The sequence below is a fragment of the Triticum aestivum genome, chromosome 2B (genome assembly GCF_018294505.1).
Source record: "Triticum aestivum cultivar Chinese Spring chromosome 2B, IWGSC CS RefSeq v2.1, whole genome shotgun sequence".
Classification (NCBI taxonomy): domain Eukaryota; kingdom Viridiplantae; phylum Streptophyta; class Magnoliopsida; order Poales; family Poaceae; genus Triticum; species Triticum aestivum.
Genome location: NC_057798.1, coordinates 576,794,760 through 576,809,422, shown reverse-complemented (window position 1 = coordinate 576,809,422; position 14,663 = coordinate 576,794,760). Strand labels below are relative to the sequence as shown.

At 46.2% G+C, this 14,663-nt stretch overlaps 1 protein-coding gene across 1 annotated transcript; it reads left to right on the top strand.

Moving 5' to 3' along the window:
• The first annotated feature begins 2,611 nt into the window (after positions 1-2,611).
• On the top strand, positions 2,612-5,146 carry LOC123041697 (dCTP pyrophosphatase 1). Its single transcript, XM_044464277.1, has 2 exons — positions 2,612-3,219; positions 4,748-5,146. The coding sequence occupies exons 1-2, from the start codon at positions 3,076-3,078 to the stop codon at positions 4,976-4,978; spliced, it is 375 nt and encodes a 124-aa protein (XP_044320212.1). The 5' UTR covers positions 2,612-3,075; the 3' UTR covers positions 4,979-5,146.
• Positions 5,147-14,663: the final 9,517 nt, after the last annotated feature.

Genomic DNA, 14,663 nt, shown 5'->3' with positions numbered 1-14,663 from the left:
TGTAACCAAGTGTGAGCAATTCATATGTAATTTGCAGAATAATTTATGTACCTTAATTATTTTTTTCAACCATGCATTTGATGCGGTTATAGCTCCATCTCCAGTTCGGCCACAGCCAGTTTGCTGCCCCAACCACAACCAAGCAGTGTAGTAGCTCTTGAGTCTAGTTATGCAATTTTTGAATTGCTTGGTACTATGCAGGAGGCCAGCACGCTGATAAAACTTTTTCTTCATGTTATTGTATGCTCTACTTGTCCAAACACCATTCACATAGTGCCCATCCCTAGCTTCCTCACAGGCGATGTTACAAAATGCAGTAATATGCGCGTCTGTCCAATCAGCCTTGGCAATGTTTTTGTAAACAAAAAATAACAAGCACACAATTCAAACAAAAGTAGAATCAAGTTGTTTCAAATTCTACACCAACGTATACCATTATACACACAATTAGCTAGCACAAAAATAAGATGAATTTGCACCCTGGGACAAAAAAAGAACTATGTACTAGTGCAATATACCATTGTGCAGTGCAATATGGCAATAAAAAATATACTAGTGCTGCCCAGCAGCAGCAATAGCAGCATTGTATACCATTGTGAAGTCCAATATACCAATCAAAAATATACCTCTCCAAAAGCATTGTTGTCATCTTCATCTTCAAAGCCTTCATTCTCGTCGACATCTTCTGAAGACGCAGCAGTTGACGACACACGTTGCTTCCCCGCAGTTTTTTCTCTACTGCCGGCCGCTAAGGACCCATTGCCTCGACCTACGTCGCGTCCGGTGACCTGGGACAAGGTCCTGCCATGCCCTATGACGCCTTCCTCAACGGCAGCTGCATCCGGGGCGACGAACAAACGCAGGTGAGAGCCGCCTCGGCCTCCGATGTTGAGAGACCGGCTGCGGCCTCCTCCGCCCTAGGGCACGGGCCTCCCGCGACCAGGTCCAACCGGAGGAAGGCCATGACCGGCCGACTGGTCGAAGAGGAGTTGCCGGTACGAGCCCAACTCCGGGAAGACGTCGACGTTGCTGTTGAGATCCAAGAAACCCATTCCCCTCCCGAGATTTCCACCGGCGGATGAGCCTTCGGGTGCCTGTTGAGACGAGGGGAATTGAGAGAAGAAGGGGATCTCGTCCTCCTCATCGGCCATGGCGGCGGCGGTTGAGGGTGCCGGCGGCGGCGGCGATTGGGGCGAGGTAGGGAAGGAGCGAGGCGAGGAGGAGGGGAACGAGCGGGGCGGGGTTCGTGCGGGGCGATGCGGGGTAGGTGCGTCCAGATCGATAAGTCCCAATAAGTTCCTCCCGGAGAGTCTTTTTTGGTAAGTCCCAAATGACCCCATAAGTCCCAAAAGTCCCTATAAGTCCCTCCTATTTGGTTTAGATGGGACTTATAGGGACTTTTTTAAGTCCTTAAACCAATAAGTCCCTGGAAACAAACACCCTCTTAATCTGTATGAGCACTTAATGCGATAAATAGCTGTCGCGTGGTTTTACCCTGATTTTCCAAAATTAATTGGATAACAATCTTCTTCTTAAATTTCTTTGCAGGAAACTTTTAATCTATTTATCATCAATCATAGCAGTACAACGAACACAAAAAATAATAAAATTTACATCTAGATTCATAGACCACCGAACGATGACTATAAGTACTGAAAAGAGTCGTCGTCGTCTCGTTTTTCTGACCAGGACACAGACCCTAACAAAACTAAAAATATATATATAAACAGAGCCCTCCCTTCGGAAAGGGCCAGGATCCATTGCGCCCCCCATGACCCTAAGGCCACAGAAGACTAGGCAAATCGGCGGCGGCGCCCACGGGAGGCAGAAACCCTAGCTGCCTTGTTCGCTTGGAGGAGAGGCGAAGGGGTAAACCTCCCTCACGCACAATCTTCTTCTTAATCTTTTTTGTTGACATCCAAGTACTCTTTATTTCAAGGTGATCACTATAGTATTTTTTACAGGAGTATCAACGATCTCTACGGATGGACTTCCATCCATCTGGTGTACACCTTCCTTCTAGCTGGTGTGGCTAAATCATGGGTAGCATAATTAGTCTCTCTAGCAGCATGCTGAAAAATAATATGCGGTAAGTCACACGCAATGTGATATATATCATAAAAAATGCCGACGATAGACCAAAAAGCGATACTCATTCTTCATTGTCTCTATCACATCAATATTGTCGGAGTTCATCTCTATGCGATCACACGAGACTGTAGTTGCCGAACTGAGACCAAACCGTAAGGCCAGTGCCTCGGCGGTAAGCACGTCTCCGCATCAATCGGTTTCTCCGTTTACTGCCGCGACGAATCTGCTATTTGAGCTTCTGACGACGGTTTGTAAAAACGTATGAATGCACCAAATTTCCCCTTAGACCATCTGCTTAAGGTGTGCCGTAATCATCACGCCGCATACAACATGTGCCGATGGAGAGAGACACCACTCTTTAAGACCCCCATCGAATTGCCCAGACAACTGACCATAACTGCGTCTCAGAGAGCCTTTACGCATCCGATGCGTCCCCATATATGGAAGTATTTCTCATCGAAGGAATCCAGTGCCATCTTTCTTATCCTGCACACCTTCCTTGATACACCCATGTATCTGCGAAAGGCAATACACAACAAAAATGACCGCATCTGCTGCAGCACAGTGCAAGCTCATCTCTCCCATATAATTTCTTTTTTTTAGGGTCTCTCCCATATAATCTCTTGCTAATACACAAGGTAAGTATTAACTTTTCCGCAAAAAAGGTAAGTATTAACTGCCTGCCTGCCTTGGCTGGGCTGGTATGAGTAAAAGCTCTCGATATTCCAGATATCCCTCTGGCGCAGGTGCTCTCATGCAGCAAAGAAAAATCAACTTAAATCGCGGTGTACGCGCTGCCGTTAACACTTTCCTAATTAATTAATTCATTGTTTTTCGCCAAAGTTTGCTGCAAGCCTGCGAATATATATATCCCTCCGCCCCTAGCTGCGCTTTCCGAAGCACCGAACCGAACAAAGGCAGGCACTCGTATTTGTTTAAGGTTGGTGCCGAGCGAGGTCGACGGAGGCGGAGAAGAAGGCGGCCATGGAGGAGGCGAGAGGGAAGGAGACGACGGAGGGGGTGGCCGCCGATGTGAGCCTGAAGGATCTGTCCAGGAGGCTCGAAGACTTCGCAAAGGAGAGGGACTGGGAGAAGCACCACAGCCCAAGGAACCTTCTGCTCGCCATGGTTTGCATCCTCTTTCTTCCTCTCTTTCCCTCTCCTTCGTTTATTTCTGTATGGCGCTGATCCTCTCTTTTGTCGCGTGTTGATCTTTCTGTGTTTTGTCAACACGTAGTCCATCGGAAATCTTAGGGTTGTTCTATTAATTTTCCTTTCGTTTTGTGCAAAGTAAGTTTCGATTTCTTACTCATGGTATCATAGGCTACTCTGTTTTTATCGAAATGGAAACTGATGCACGGCAGCGGCGTTTTAACTTTTATTTTAGGGCGTGACACTTCCGGATTGTAGTTCCTCTAGAATTTGTTTTGTAGACTGCATTTGACCCCAAAGTAAATAGTAACTATGGGGATTTTTTACACCCAGGAGAATTATTTGTTTATTTTTATACATTAGATCCAATGTGATTTTTATGGCTTTCTGGATCCTTGATAGTGGAGTTCCAGAAGGTGTGTATTATAACGTGTTCGGTCTTTGACTACTGTAGAAGCATATTTAGCTGCAATTGCAAGTCTCAGGGTGCATTGTATCCGCTAGTTACTAGTCAGAATCTTTTAAAATAATGACAAGGCATCATCGATATTTGAAACAACACATGCACATGATCTAACAATGTCTTCATCAGTTTAAAGTATTGAGCTGCTTCTAGGTTGTGCTACTAAACAACTAAAGGTAGTAACGCTTCATTCTGAAGCCATCACAGGTCATTCTTGACCAATCCCTTTTTTATGTATGTTGTGGTGCGCTCCCTTTTGACCAACCATTCAATTGGATTACTTTGCACCTGATATTTGCTAACTGTCGCAGCTAAATATTCTTGAGACCTATCCATTTTGTTCATTGCGAGTAATTCATTGTTTGTGGACGGCGAACATGTAACTTTGGAGTGGTCACAGTTCACCTCAGGTTCTCATCTACCTCGGACATGTACCACATGATCATCAGATATTTTTTGAACTCGTGGGTCGTGGCCAAGGGTGCAGCTTTCATGCTTAGCATCTTGGATGCGACCTGGTGCAACGTTCGTTGACCCCTGGAACGAATTTCATACGTCAACCGTCAAAGCGACGCAAAATTCTGGTGTCTAACGTGTTTATACCGGTACAATTCAGACTAGCCAACACCCCCGTCCAACTTCTCACTGAATTTTCTGAAGCAGGAATGTGATTCAGTGCCAAGCTTTTCTATTCCATAAAAGCACGCCTCCTGTTCCTGTCTCAAGGCGAAGGGAATTTTGGTCTTGCAGAACTAATTCTGCACTACACTTTGCAGTTCATCTCTCAGAAATGAGATGCTTAGATCGATCCATGACTTAACAGCATCGGCAGATGTTGTTCACGTGCCGTTCTGTCACCGTGTTCGGTCTGTCCGGGACGTGCTCGAGCAAGACTAGACATTTTGCACGGCGCTGCAGGATCAGGCTTGGACCGGATCAGATTTTTTTTTTCTATTTTCATCACGTAGTGCGATACGATAGAGCTTGCTTGATCTGTTATTTTCTATACTTGTTCTTACCTGAAGATATGTTGTTGTGCAGGTCGGCGAGGTCGGGGAGCTGTCGGAGCTGTTCATGTGGAAAGGCGAGGTGCAGAAGGGCTTGCCTGGCTGGGAGGAGAGGGAGAAGGAGCACCTCGGCGAGGAGCTCTCCGACGTGCTGCTCTACCTGATCCGTCTCTCCGACATGTGCGGCGTCGACCTCGGTGACGCGGCCCTGAAGAAGATCGTGAAGAACGCCGTCAAGTACCCGGCGCCGTCAAAGAGCGCCTGATGAGCGAACGCCTAATATGATCTGCGGAGGGATTGTCTACTTTTTTGCAGTTTGAGAACGTGAAGTTCCGGCAAACTTGTGGTCGGTTGGGTCAAGTTAAATTGTGATAGTTTCAGATTGTGGCGTACGCCAGACAATATAAGATACTACCCTGAATTTGCCATGAAATTCGCCGTACAGCCATTGTCCACGGCAGATACCGAGTGCGGTGCTGGTCTTGTTTAGGGCGTCTTTGGTTACTTGCATCGTTTTTCCCCATTTGCATACTTGTCTTAATTTAGCCTCGCTGAGCAAACGCAGGTGAAAAACCAACATCTGCACTTAGTTTGGTTGCCTGCATGTCCTCTTCCTGCATCGTAACGATGCCTCTACGCACTGCGTTTGGTTGGTTGCATTGTACTCCCTCCGGTCCTTTTTACCTTGCGCATAACACGAAGCCCGGATACCAAGGAGACGCAATGCAAAAAACTAGACAATTTTACCCCCACAACAGTGTGATCTGTGTATACGGATATCCTGCTGAAAAATAATTGCGGACGCCTTGATTGGCTGTCCTCCTTTGACTCCTCGTAGCGCACGCCCCAGCATGCATGCTCTGCATGCCAATTGGTTAGTGACGGGCGCTAATTAAGGGATGGGATGGAAAGGGCAGTGGCATGGATGGAAAGACTAGCTGCGGTGGCTTAGTACGCAGACTATTAAGGGAAAAATTGGAAAATTTTATACGCAGACTATTGAGGACCGGAGGGAGTATGTGCTAACACGGTTGCACGTTGTTTGGTTAAATACGAGCATAGAGTTGTGTTCATCTTGTACCCTACTTGGTGAGCTTGCCAATACTACCACACCTTACACACGATCACACCGAGCACACCAACGCCAACTGTTATGACGATGAACTGGACGAAAATGATGGAAGTTTTTCAGCCCTAACGGTCGATCCACCTTCTTGCCAACCTCAACCTTGTTGCATGAATGCTCTCGCACATACTTGGAGTAAGCATCTTCTACCGCCTGCCTAGTCTTAAACCCTCCTCCGTGGTTGCTGTCGTTGTACCCTGAAACTTGTTTGTTGCAAGCTTCCCATGAACTGTAAACCCCTTGAACCCTACCTTCGAACACCACATACCACTTTCCCTGGCAGTGCAAATGAGCAATAAGTTCAAGCAACAAGCATTGGAACACACAAACACCAAGCAATGAAGAACTGTAGGAGCAAGCAATGGAGCAGAAGAGCATTAGTAAGCATGCATGATCATAACAAGTTCAACCTAGCACTACTTTGGTGTCATCCTACCACCATATCCAAAAGAGGGTGTCATCCTATCACCGCAAGTTCGTGATCACCGCGAGGATCACCGTGAGGGGTTAGTATATACCACATCACCAAAGTATACACACCATAAGATTGTATTCAAGCCCTAACTACACAAAATATACGTCGACATCATCATCGTCGTCCTTGTCGCCATCGTCGTCGAGGATCACACACGCCGTCGCCACCAGTACAAGCAACACTAGTAGTAGTGCTTGCTCAGTCGGGTCCTCAGCCAGAGCACCCTCTGGGCTACTCCCAAGGCAATAATCCCAACACCATGGGCTTTGTTGCCAGCAGGTGGCTGAGAGCCACCATTGGAGCCTCTGGGCTGAAGCCAATCTGCTCCATGATGACGCTGTATAGCTGAGGGTGGACGTCCACACTCTTGCTCTCCCTGATGGCGGTGCCCACCTCCTTCACTGCCTCAGTCATGCTGCTGAAGACGCTCGGTGAAGGAAATATGCCCTAGAGGCAATAATAAAGTTGTTATTCTATATTTCCTTATTCATGATAAAGGTTTGTTATTCATGCTAGAATTGTATTGATCGGAAACTTAAATACATGTGTGGATACATAAACAAATACCATGTCCGTAGTGAGCCTCTACTAGACTAGCTCTTTGATCAAAGATGGTTAAGGTTTCCTAACCATAGACATGTGTTGTCACTTGATAACTGGATCACATCATTAGGAGAATGATGTGATGGACAAGACCAATCCGTTAGCTTAGCATATGATCGTTCAGTTTATTGTTATTGCTTTCTTAATGTCAAATACATATTCCTTAGACTATGAGATCATGCAACTCCTGAATAGCGGAGGAATTCCTTGTGTACTATCAAACGTCACAACGTAACTGGGTGATCATAAATATGCTCTACAGGTATCTCCGAAGGTGTTTGTTGAGTTGGCATGGATCAAGATTGGGATTTGTCACTTCAAGTATTGGAGAGGTATCTCTGGGCCCTCAAGGTAATACACATCATAATAAGCTTGCAAACAAATGACTAAGGAGTTAGTTATGAGATGATGTATTACGAAACAAGTGAAGAGACTTGCCGGTAACGAGATTGAACCAGGTATGAAGATGCAACGATCGAATCTCGGGCAAGTAACATACCGACAAAGGGAATTGCATATGTTGTCATAACGGTTCGACCGATAAAGCTCTTCATAGAATATGTAGGAACCAATATGGGAATCCAGGTTCCGCTATTGGTTATTGACCATAGAGGTGTCTCGGTCATGTCTACATAGTTCTAGATCCCGTAGGGTCCGCACGCTTAACATTCGTTGACGATATAGTGTTATATGAGTTATATGATTTGGTGACCGAATGTTGTTTGGAGTCCCGGATGAGATCACGGACATGAAGAGGAGCTCCGGAATGGTCCGTGGGTAAATATTGATATATAGGACGATGATATTCAGACACTGGAAGAGTTTCAGAGTGCACCGGGTAGTCATCGAATCACCGGAAGGGGTTCCGGCACGTCGGGAGGTTAATGGGCTATATGGGCCAAAGGGGGGAACACACCAGCCCACAAGGGGTTGGCGCGCCTCTACTAAGGCCACAGCCCTTGGGGAGAGAAGGAAAGGGAGGTGTCGTCCTCCCCCTTCCTTCCCTCTCCTCCCCTTTCCTTTCCCCTCCGGCAAATATGGTAAGGGGGGCACGACCAGGGTAGGAGCCCAATTAGGATTCGGACCTATACTTGGGGCGCCTCCTGGCTGCTCCCCTCTCCCCCACCTATATATATGTGGGAGGGGCGCCACACAAGACCACGACAAGCTGTACGTGTGCTGAACGCGGAGGTGCCATACATTCGGTACTTGATCTGTTGGATCGGGAAGAAGTTTCACAACTCACACCACCTGGAACACCATAGCGTAATGGTGTGTCCGAATGTCGTAACCATACTTTATTAGATATGGTGCATCCTTGTTGGAAATATGCCCTAGAGGCAATAATAAAATGGTTATTATTATATTTCTTTGTTCATGATAATTGTCTGTTATTCATGCTATAACTGTGTTATCCGGAAATCGTAATACATGTGTGAATACATAGACTATAACATGTCCCTAGTAAGCCTCTAGTTGACTAGCTCGTTGATCAACAGATAGTCATGGTTTCCTGACTATGGGCATTGGATGTCATTGATAACGGGATCACATCATTAGGAGAATGATGTGATGGACAAGACCTAATCCTAAGCATAGCTCAAAGATCATGTAGTTCGTTTAGCTAGAGCTTTTCCAAATGTCAAGTATCATTTCCTTAGACCATGAGATTGTGCAACTCCCGGATACCGTAGGAATGCTTTGGGTGTGCCAAACGTCACAACGTAACTGGGTGACTATAAAGGTGCACTACGGGTATCTCCGAAAGTGTCTGTTGGGTTGGCACGAATCGAGACTGGGATTTGTCACTCCGTATGACAGAGAGGTATCTCTGGGCCCACTCGGTAATGCATCATCATAATGAGCTCAATGTGACCAAGTGTCTGGTCATGGGATCATGCATTACGGTACGAGTAAAGTGACTTGCCGGTAACGAGATTAAACGAGGTATTGGGATACCGACGATCGAGTCTCGGGCAAGTAACATACCGATTGACAAAGGGAATTGTATACGGGGTTGATTGAATCCTCGACATCGTGGTTCATCCGATGAGATCATCGAGGAGCATGTGGGAGCCAACATGGGTATCTAGATCCCGCTGTTGGTTATTGACCGGAGAGGCGTCTCAGTCATGTCTACATGTCTCCCGAACCCGTAGGGTCTACACACTTAAGGTTCGGTGACGCTAGGGTTGTAGAAATATTAGTATGCAGTAGCTCGAAAGCTGTTCGGAGTCCTGGATGAGATCCCAGACGTCACGAGGAGTTCCGGGATGGTCCAGAGGTGAAGAATTATATATAGGAAGTCAGGTTTCGGCCATCGGGAAAGTTTCGGGGGTCACCGGTATTGTACCGGGACAACCGGAAGGGTCCCGGGGGTCCACCGGGTGGGGCCACCTATCCCGAAGGGCCCCACGGGCTGAAGTGGGAGGGGAACCAGCCCCAGGTGGGCTTGTGCACCCCCTTGGCCCCCCTGCGCCTAGGGTTGGAAACCCTAGGGGTGGGGGCGCCTCCACCTGGCTTGGGGGGCAAGTTTCCCCCCTGGCCGCCGCCCCCCCTTGGAGATCCCATCTCCTAGGGCCAGCGCCCCCTAGGGGGCCTATATAAAGAGGGGGAGGGAGGGCAGCTGCACCCATGCTCTTGGCGCCTCCCTCTCCCATTGCTACACCTCTCCCTCTCGTAGAAGCTCGGCGAAGCCCTGCCGAGATCACTGCTGCATCCACCACCACGCCGTCGTGCTACTGGATCTCCGTCAACCTCTCCTTCCCCCTTGCTGGATCAAGAAGGAGGAGACGTCTTCCTCAACCGTACATGTGTTGAACGCGGAGGCGCTGTCCGTTCAGCACTAGAATCATCGGTGATTTGTATCACGGCGAGTATGACTCCCTCAACCCCGTTCTCTTGAACGCTTCCGCCCGCGATCTACAAGGGTATGTAGATGCACTCCTTTCTCTCGTTGCTAGATAAACTCATAGATTGATCTTGGTGAAAGCGTAGAAATTTTTTATTTTCTGCAACGTTCCCCAACAGTGGCATCATGAGCTAGGTCTATGCATAGTTCTCTTTGCACGAGTAGAACACAATTTGTTGTGGGCGTAGATGTTGTCAACTTTCTTGCCACTACTAGTCTTATTTTGCTTCAGCGGTATTGTGGGATGAAGCGGCCCGGACCGACCTTACACGTACGCTTACGTGAGACAGGTTCCACCGACTGACATGTACTAGTTGCATAAGGTGGCTAGCGGGTGTCTATCTCTCCCACTTTAGTTGGAGCGGATTCGATGAAAAGGGTCCTTATGAAGGGTAAATAGAAGTTGGCAAATCATGTTGTGGCTTTTACGTAGGTAAGAAAACGTTCTTGCTAGAACCCTATTGCAGCCACGTAAAACATGCAACAACAATTAGAGGACGTCTAACTTGTTTTTGCAGCATATGATTTGTTATGTGATATGGCCAAAAGTTGTGATGAATGATGAATGATATATATGTGATGTATGAGATCATGTTCTTGTAATAGGAATCACGACTTGCATGTCGATGAGTATGACAACCGGCAGGAGCCATAGGAGTTGTCTTTATTTTTTGTATGACCTGCGTGTCATTGAGAAATGCCATGTAAATTACTTTACTTTATTGCTAAACGCGTTAGCCATAGTAGTAGAAGTAATAGTTGACGAGCAACTTCATGGAGACACGATGATGGAGATCATGGTGTCATGCCGGTGACGAAGATGATCATGGGCCCCGAAGATGGAGATCAAAGGAGCTATATGATATTGGCCATATCATGTCACTATTTGATTTCATGTGATGTTTATCATGTTTTTCATCTTATTTGCTTAGAACGACGGTAGCTTAAATAAGATGATCCCTCGCATTAATTTCAAGAAAGTGTTCCCCTAACTGTGCACCGTTGCGAAGGTTCGTTGTTTCGAAGCACCATGTGATGATCGGGTGTGATAGATCCTAACGTTCGAATACAATGGGTGTAAGCCAGATTTACACACGCAATACACTTAGGTTGACTTGACGAGCCTAGCATGTACAGACATGGCCTCGGAACACGGAGGACCGAAAGGTCGAGCATGAGTCGTATAGAAGATACGATCAACATGGAGATGTTCACCGATGTCAACTAGTCCGTCTCACGTGATGATCGGACACGGCCTAGTTGACTCGGATCATGTTTCACTTAGATGACTAGAGGGATGTCTAATCTGAGTGGGAGTTCATTAAATAATTTGATTAGATGAACTTGATTATCATGAACTTAGTCTAAAATCTTTACAATATGTCTTGTAGATCAAATGGCCCACGTTACCCTCAACTTCAACGCGTTCCTAGAGAAAACCAAGCTAAAAGATGATGGCAGCAACTATACAGACTGGGTCCGGAACCTGAGGATCATCCTCATAGCTGCCAAGAAAGATTATGTCCTAGAAGCACCGCTAGGTGAAGCACCAATCCTAGAGAACCAAGACGTTATGAACGCTTGGCAGTCTAGTGCTGATGATTACTCCCTCATTCAATGCGGCATGCTTTACAGCTTAGAACTGGGGCTCCAAAAGCGTTTTGAGCAACACGAAGCATATGAGATGTTTGAAGAGCTGAAAATGGTTTTCCAAGCTCATGCCCGGGTCAAGAGATATGAAGTCTCTGACAAGTTCTTCAGTTGTAAGATGGAGGAAAATAGTTCTGTCAGTGAGCACATACTCAAGATGTCTGGGTTGCACAACCGCTTGACTCAGCTGGGAGTTAATCTCCCAGATGACGCAGTCATTGACAGAATCCTTCAGTCGCTCCCACAGAGCTACAAGAGCTTTGTGATGAACTTCAATATGCAAGGGATGGAAAAGACCATTCCTGAGGTATATTCAATGCTGAAATCAGCGGAGGTGGAGATCAAAAAGGAACATCAAGTGTTGATGGTGAATAAAACCACTAAGTTCAAGAAAGGCAAGGGTAAGAAGAACTTCAAGAAGGACGGCAAGGGAGTTGCCGCGCCCGGTAAGCCAGTTGCCGGGAAGAAGTCAAACAATGGACCCAAGCCTGAAACTGAGTGCTTTTATTGCAAGGGAAGTGGTCACCGGAAGCGGAACTGCCCCAAGTACTTAGCGGACAAGAAGGCCGGCAAAACCAAAGGTATATGTGATATACATGTAATTGATGTGTACCTTACCAGTACTCGTAGTAGCTCTTGGGTATTTGATACCGGTGCGGTTGCTCATATTTGTAACTCAAAGCAGGAGCTGCGGAATAAGCGGAGACTGGCGAAGGACGAGGTGACGATGCGCGTCGGGAATGGTTCCAAGGTCGATGTGATCGCCGTCGGCACGCTACCTCTACATTTACCTACGGGATTAGTTTTAAACCTCAATAATTGTTATTTAGTACCAGCTTTGAGCATGAACATTGTATCAGGATCTCGTTTAATTCGAGATGGCTACTCATTTAAATCCGAGAATAATGGTTGTTCTATTTATATGAGAGATATGTTTTATGGTCATGCCCCGCTGGTGAATGGTTTATTCTTAATGAATCTCGAGTGTAATGTTACACATATTCATAGTGTGAATACCAAAAGATGTAAAGTTGATAACGATAGTCCCACATACTTGTGGCACTGCCGCCTTGGTCACATTGGTGTCAAGCGCATGAAGAAGCTCCATGCTGATGGACTTTTAGAGTCTCTCGATTATGAATCATTTGACACATGCGAACCATGCCTCATGGGCAAAATGACCAAGACTCCGTTCTCCGGAACAATGGAGCGAGCAACCAACTTATTGGAAATCATACATACTGATGTGTGCGGTCCAATGAGCGTTGAGGCTCGCGGAGGATATCATTATGTTCTCACTCTCACTGATGACTTGAGTAGATATGGGTATGTCTACTTGATGAAACACAAGTCTGAGACCTTTGAAAAGTTCAAGGAATTTCAAAATGAGGTAGAGAATCAACATGACCGAAAGATAAAGTTCTTACGATCAGATCGTGGAGGAGAATATTTAAGTCACGAATTTGGTACGCACTTAAGGAAATGTGGAATCGTTTCACAACTCACGCCGCCTGGAACACCTTAGCATAACGGTGTGTCCGAACGTCGTAATCGCACTTTATTGGATATGGTGCGATCTATGATGTCTCTTACCGATTTACCGCTATCATTTTGGGGATACGCTCTAGAGACAGCTACATTCACTCTAAATAGGGCACCGTCTAAATCCGTTGAGATGACACCGTAAGAATTATGGTTTGGGAAGAAACCTAAGTTGTCGTTTCTAAAAGTTTGGGGATGCGATGCTTATGTCAAGAAACTTCAACCTGAAAAGCTCAAACCCAAGTCGGAAAAATGCGTCTTCATAGGATACCCTAAGGAAACCATTGGGTATACCTTCTACTTAAGATCTGAGGGCAAGATCTTTGTTGCCAAGAACGGGTCCTTTCTGGAGAAAGAGTTTCTCTCTAAAGAATTAAGTGGGAGGAAAGTAGAGCTCGATGAAGTACTACCTCTTGAACCGGTGAGTAGCGCAGCTCAGGAACATGTTCATGTGGTTCCAGCACCAACTGAAGAGGAAGTTAATGATGATGATCAAGGGACTTCGGATCAAGTTACTACTGAACTTCGTAGGTCCACACGGACACGTTCCACACCAGAGTGGTATGGCAACCCTGTCCTGGAAATCATGTTGTTAGACAACGGTGAACCTTCGAACTATGAAGAAGCGACGGCGGGCCCAGATTCCAACAAATGGCTTGAATCCATGCAATCTGAGATAGGATCCATGTATGAAAACGAAGTATGGACTTTGACAGACTTGCCCGATGATCGGCGAGCGATAGAAAACAAATGGATCTTTAAGAAGAAGATGGACGCGGATGGTAATGTTACCATCTATAAAGCTCGACTTGTCGCTAAGGGTTATCGACAAGTTCAAGGGATTGACTACGATGAGACATTCTCTCCCGTAGCGAAGATAAAGTCTGTCTGAATCATGTTAGCAATTGCCGCATACTATGATTATGAGATATGGTAGATGGACGTCAAAACAACATTCCTTAACGGGCATCTTAAGGAAGAACTGTATATGATGCAACCGGAAGGTTTTGTCGACCCTGAGAATGCTAACAAGGTATGCAAGCTCCAGCGATCCATTTATGGGCTGGTGCAAGCATCTCGGAGTTGGAACATTCGCTTTGATGAGATGATCAAAGCATTTGGGTTTATGCATACTTATGGAGAAGCCTGCGTTTGCAAGAAAGTGAGTGGGAGCTCTGTAGCATTTCTCATATTATATGTAGATGACATACTTTTGATGGGAAATGATAAAGAACTTTTGGACAACATTAAGGCCTACTTGAATAAGTGTTTTTCAATGAAGGACCTTGGAGAAGCTGCTCATATATTAGGCATCAAGATCTATAGGGATAGATCGAGACGCCTCATAGGTCTTTCACAAAGCACATACCTTGATAAGATTTTGAAGAAGTTCAATATGGATCAGTCCAAGAAAGGGTTCTTGCCTGTATTGCAAGGTGTGAGATTGAGCTCAGCTCATTGCCCAACCACGACAGAAGATAAAGAAGAGATGAGTGTCATCCCCTATGCGTCAGCCATAGGGTCTATTATGTATGCCATGCTGTGTACCGGACCTGATGTAAACCTTGCCGTAAGTTTGGTAGGAAGGTACCAAAGTAATCCCGGCAAGGAACACTGGACAGCGGTCAAGAATATCCTAAAGT

Excerpts from the sequence above, each read along its gene's own strand:
- LOC123041697 (XM_044464277.1), top strand. The coding sequence starts at position 3,076 with ATGGAGGAGGCGAGAGGGAAGGAGACGACGGAGGGGGTGGCCGCCGAT. Across the intron at positions 3,220-4,747 it reads GGAACCTTCTGCTCGCCATG|GTCGGCGAGGTCGGGGAGCT; the intron begins GTTTGCATCCTC and ends GTTGTTGTGCAG.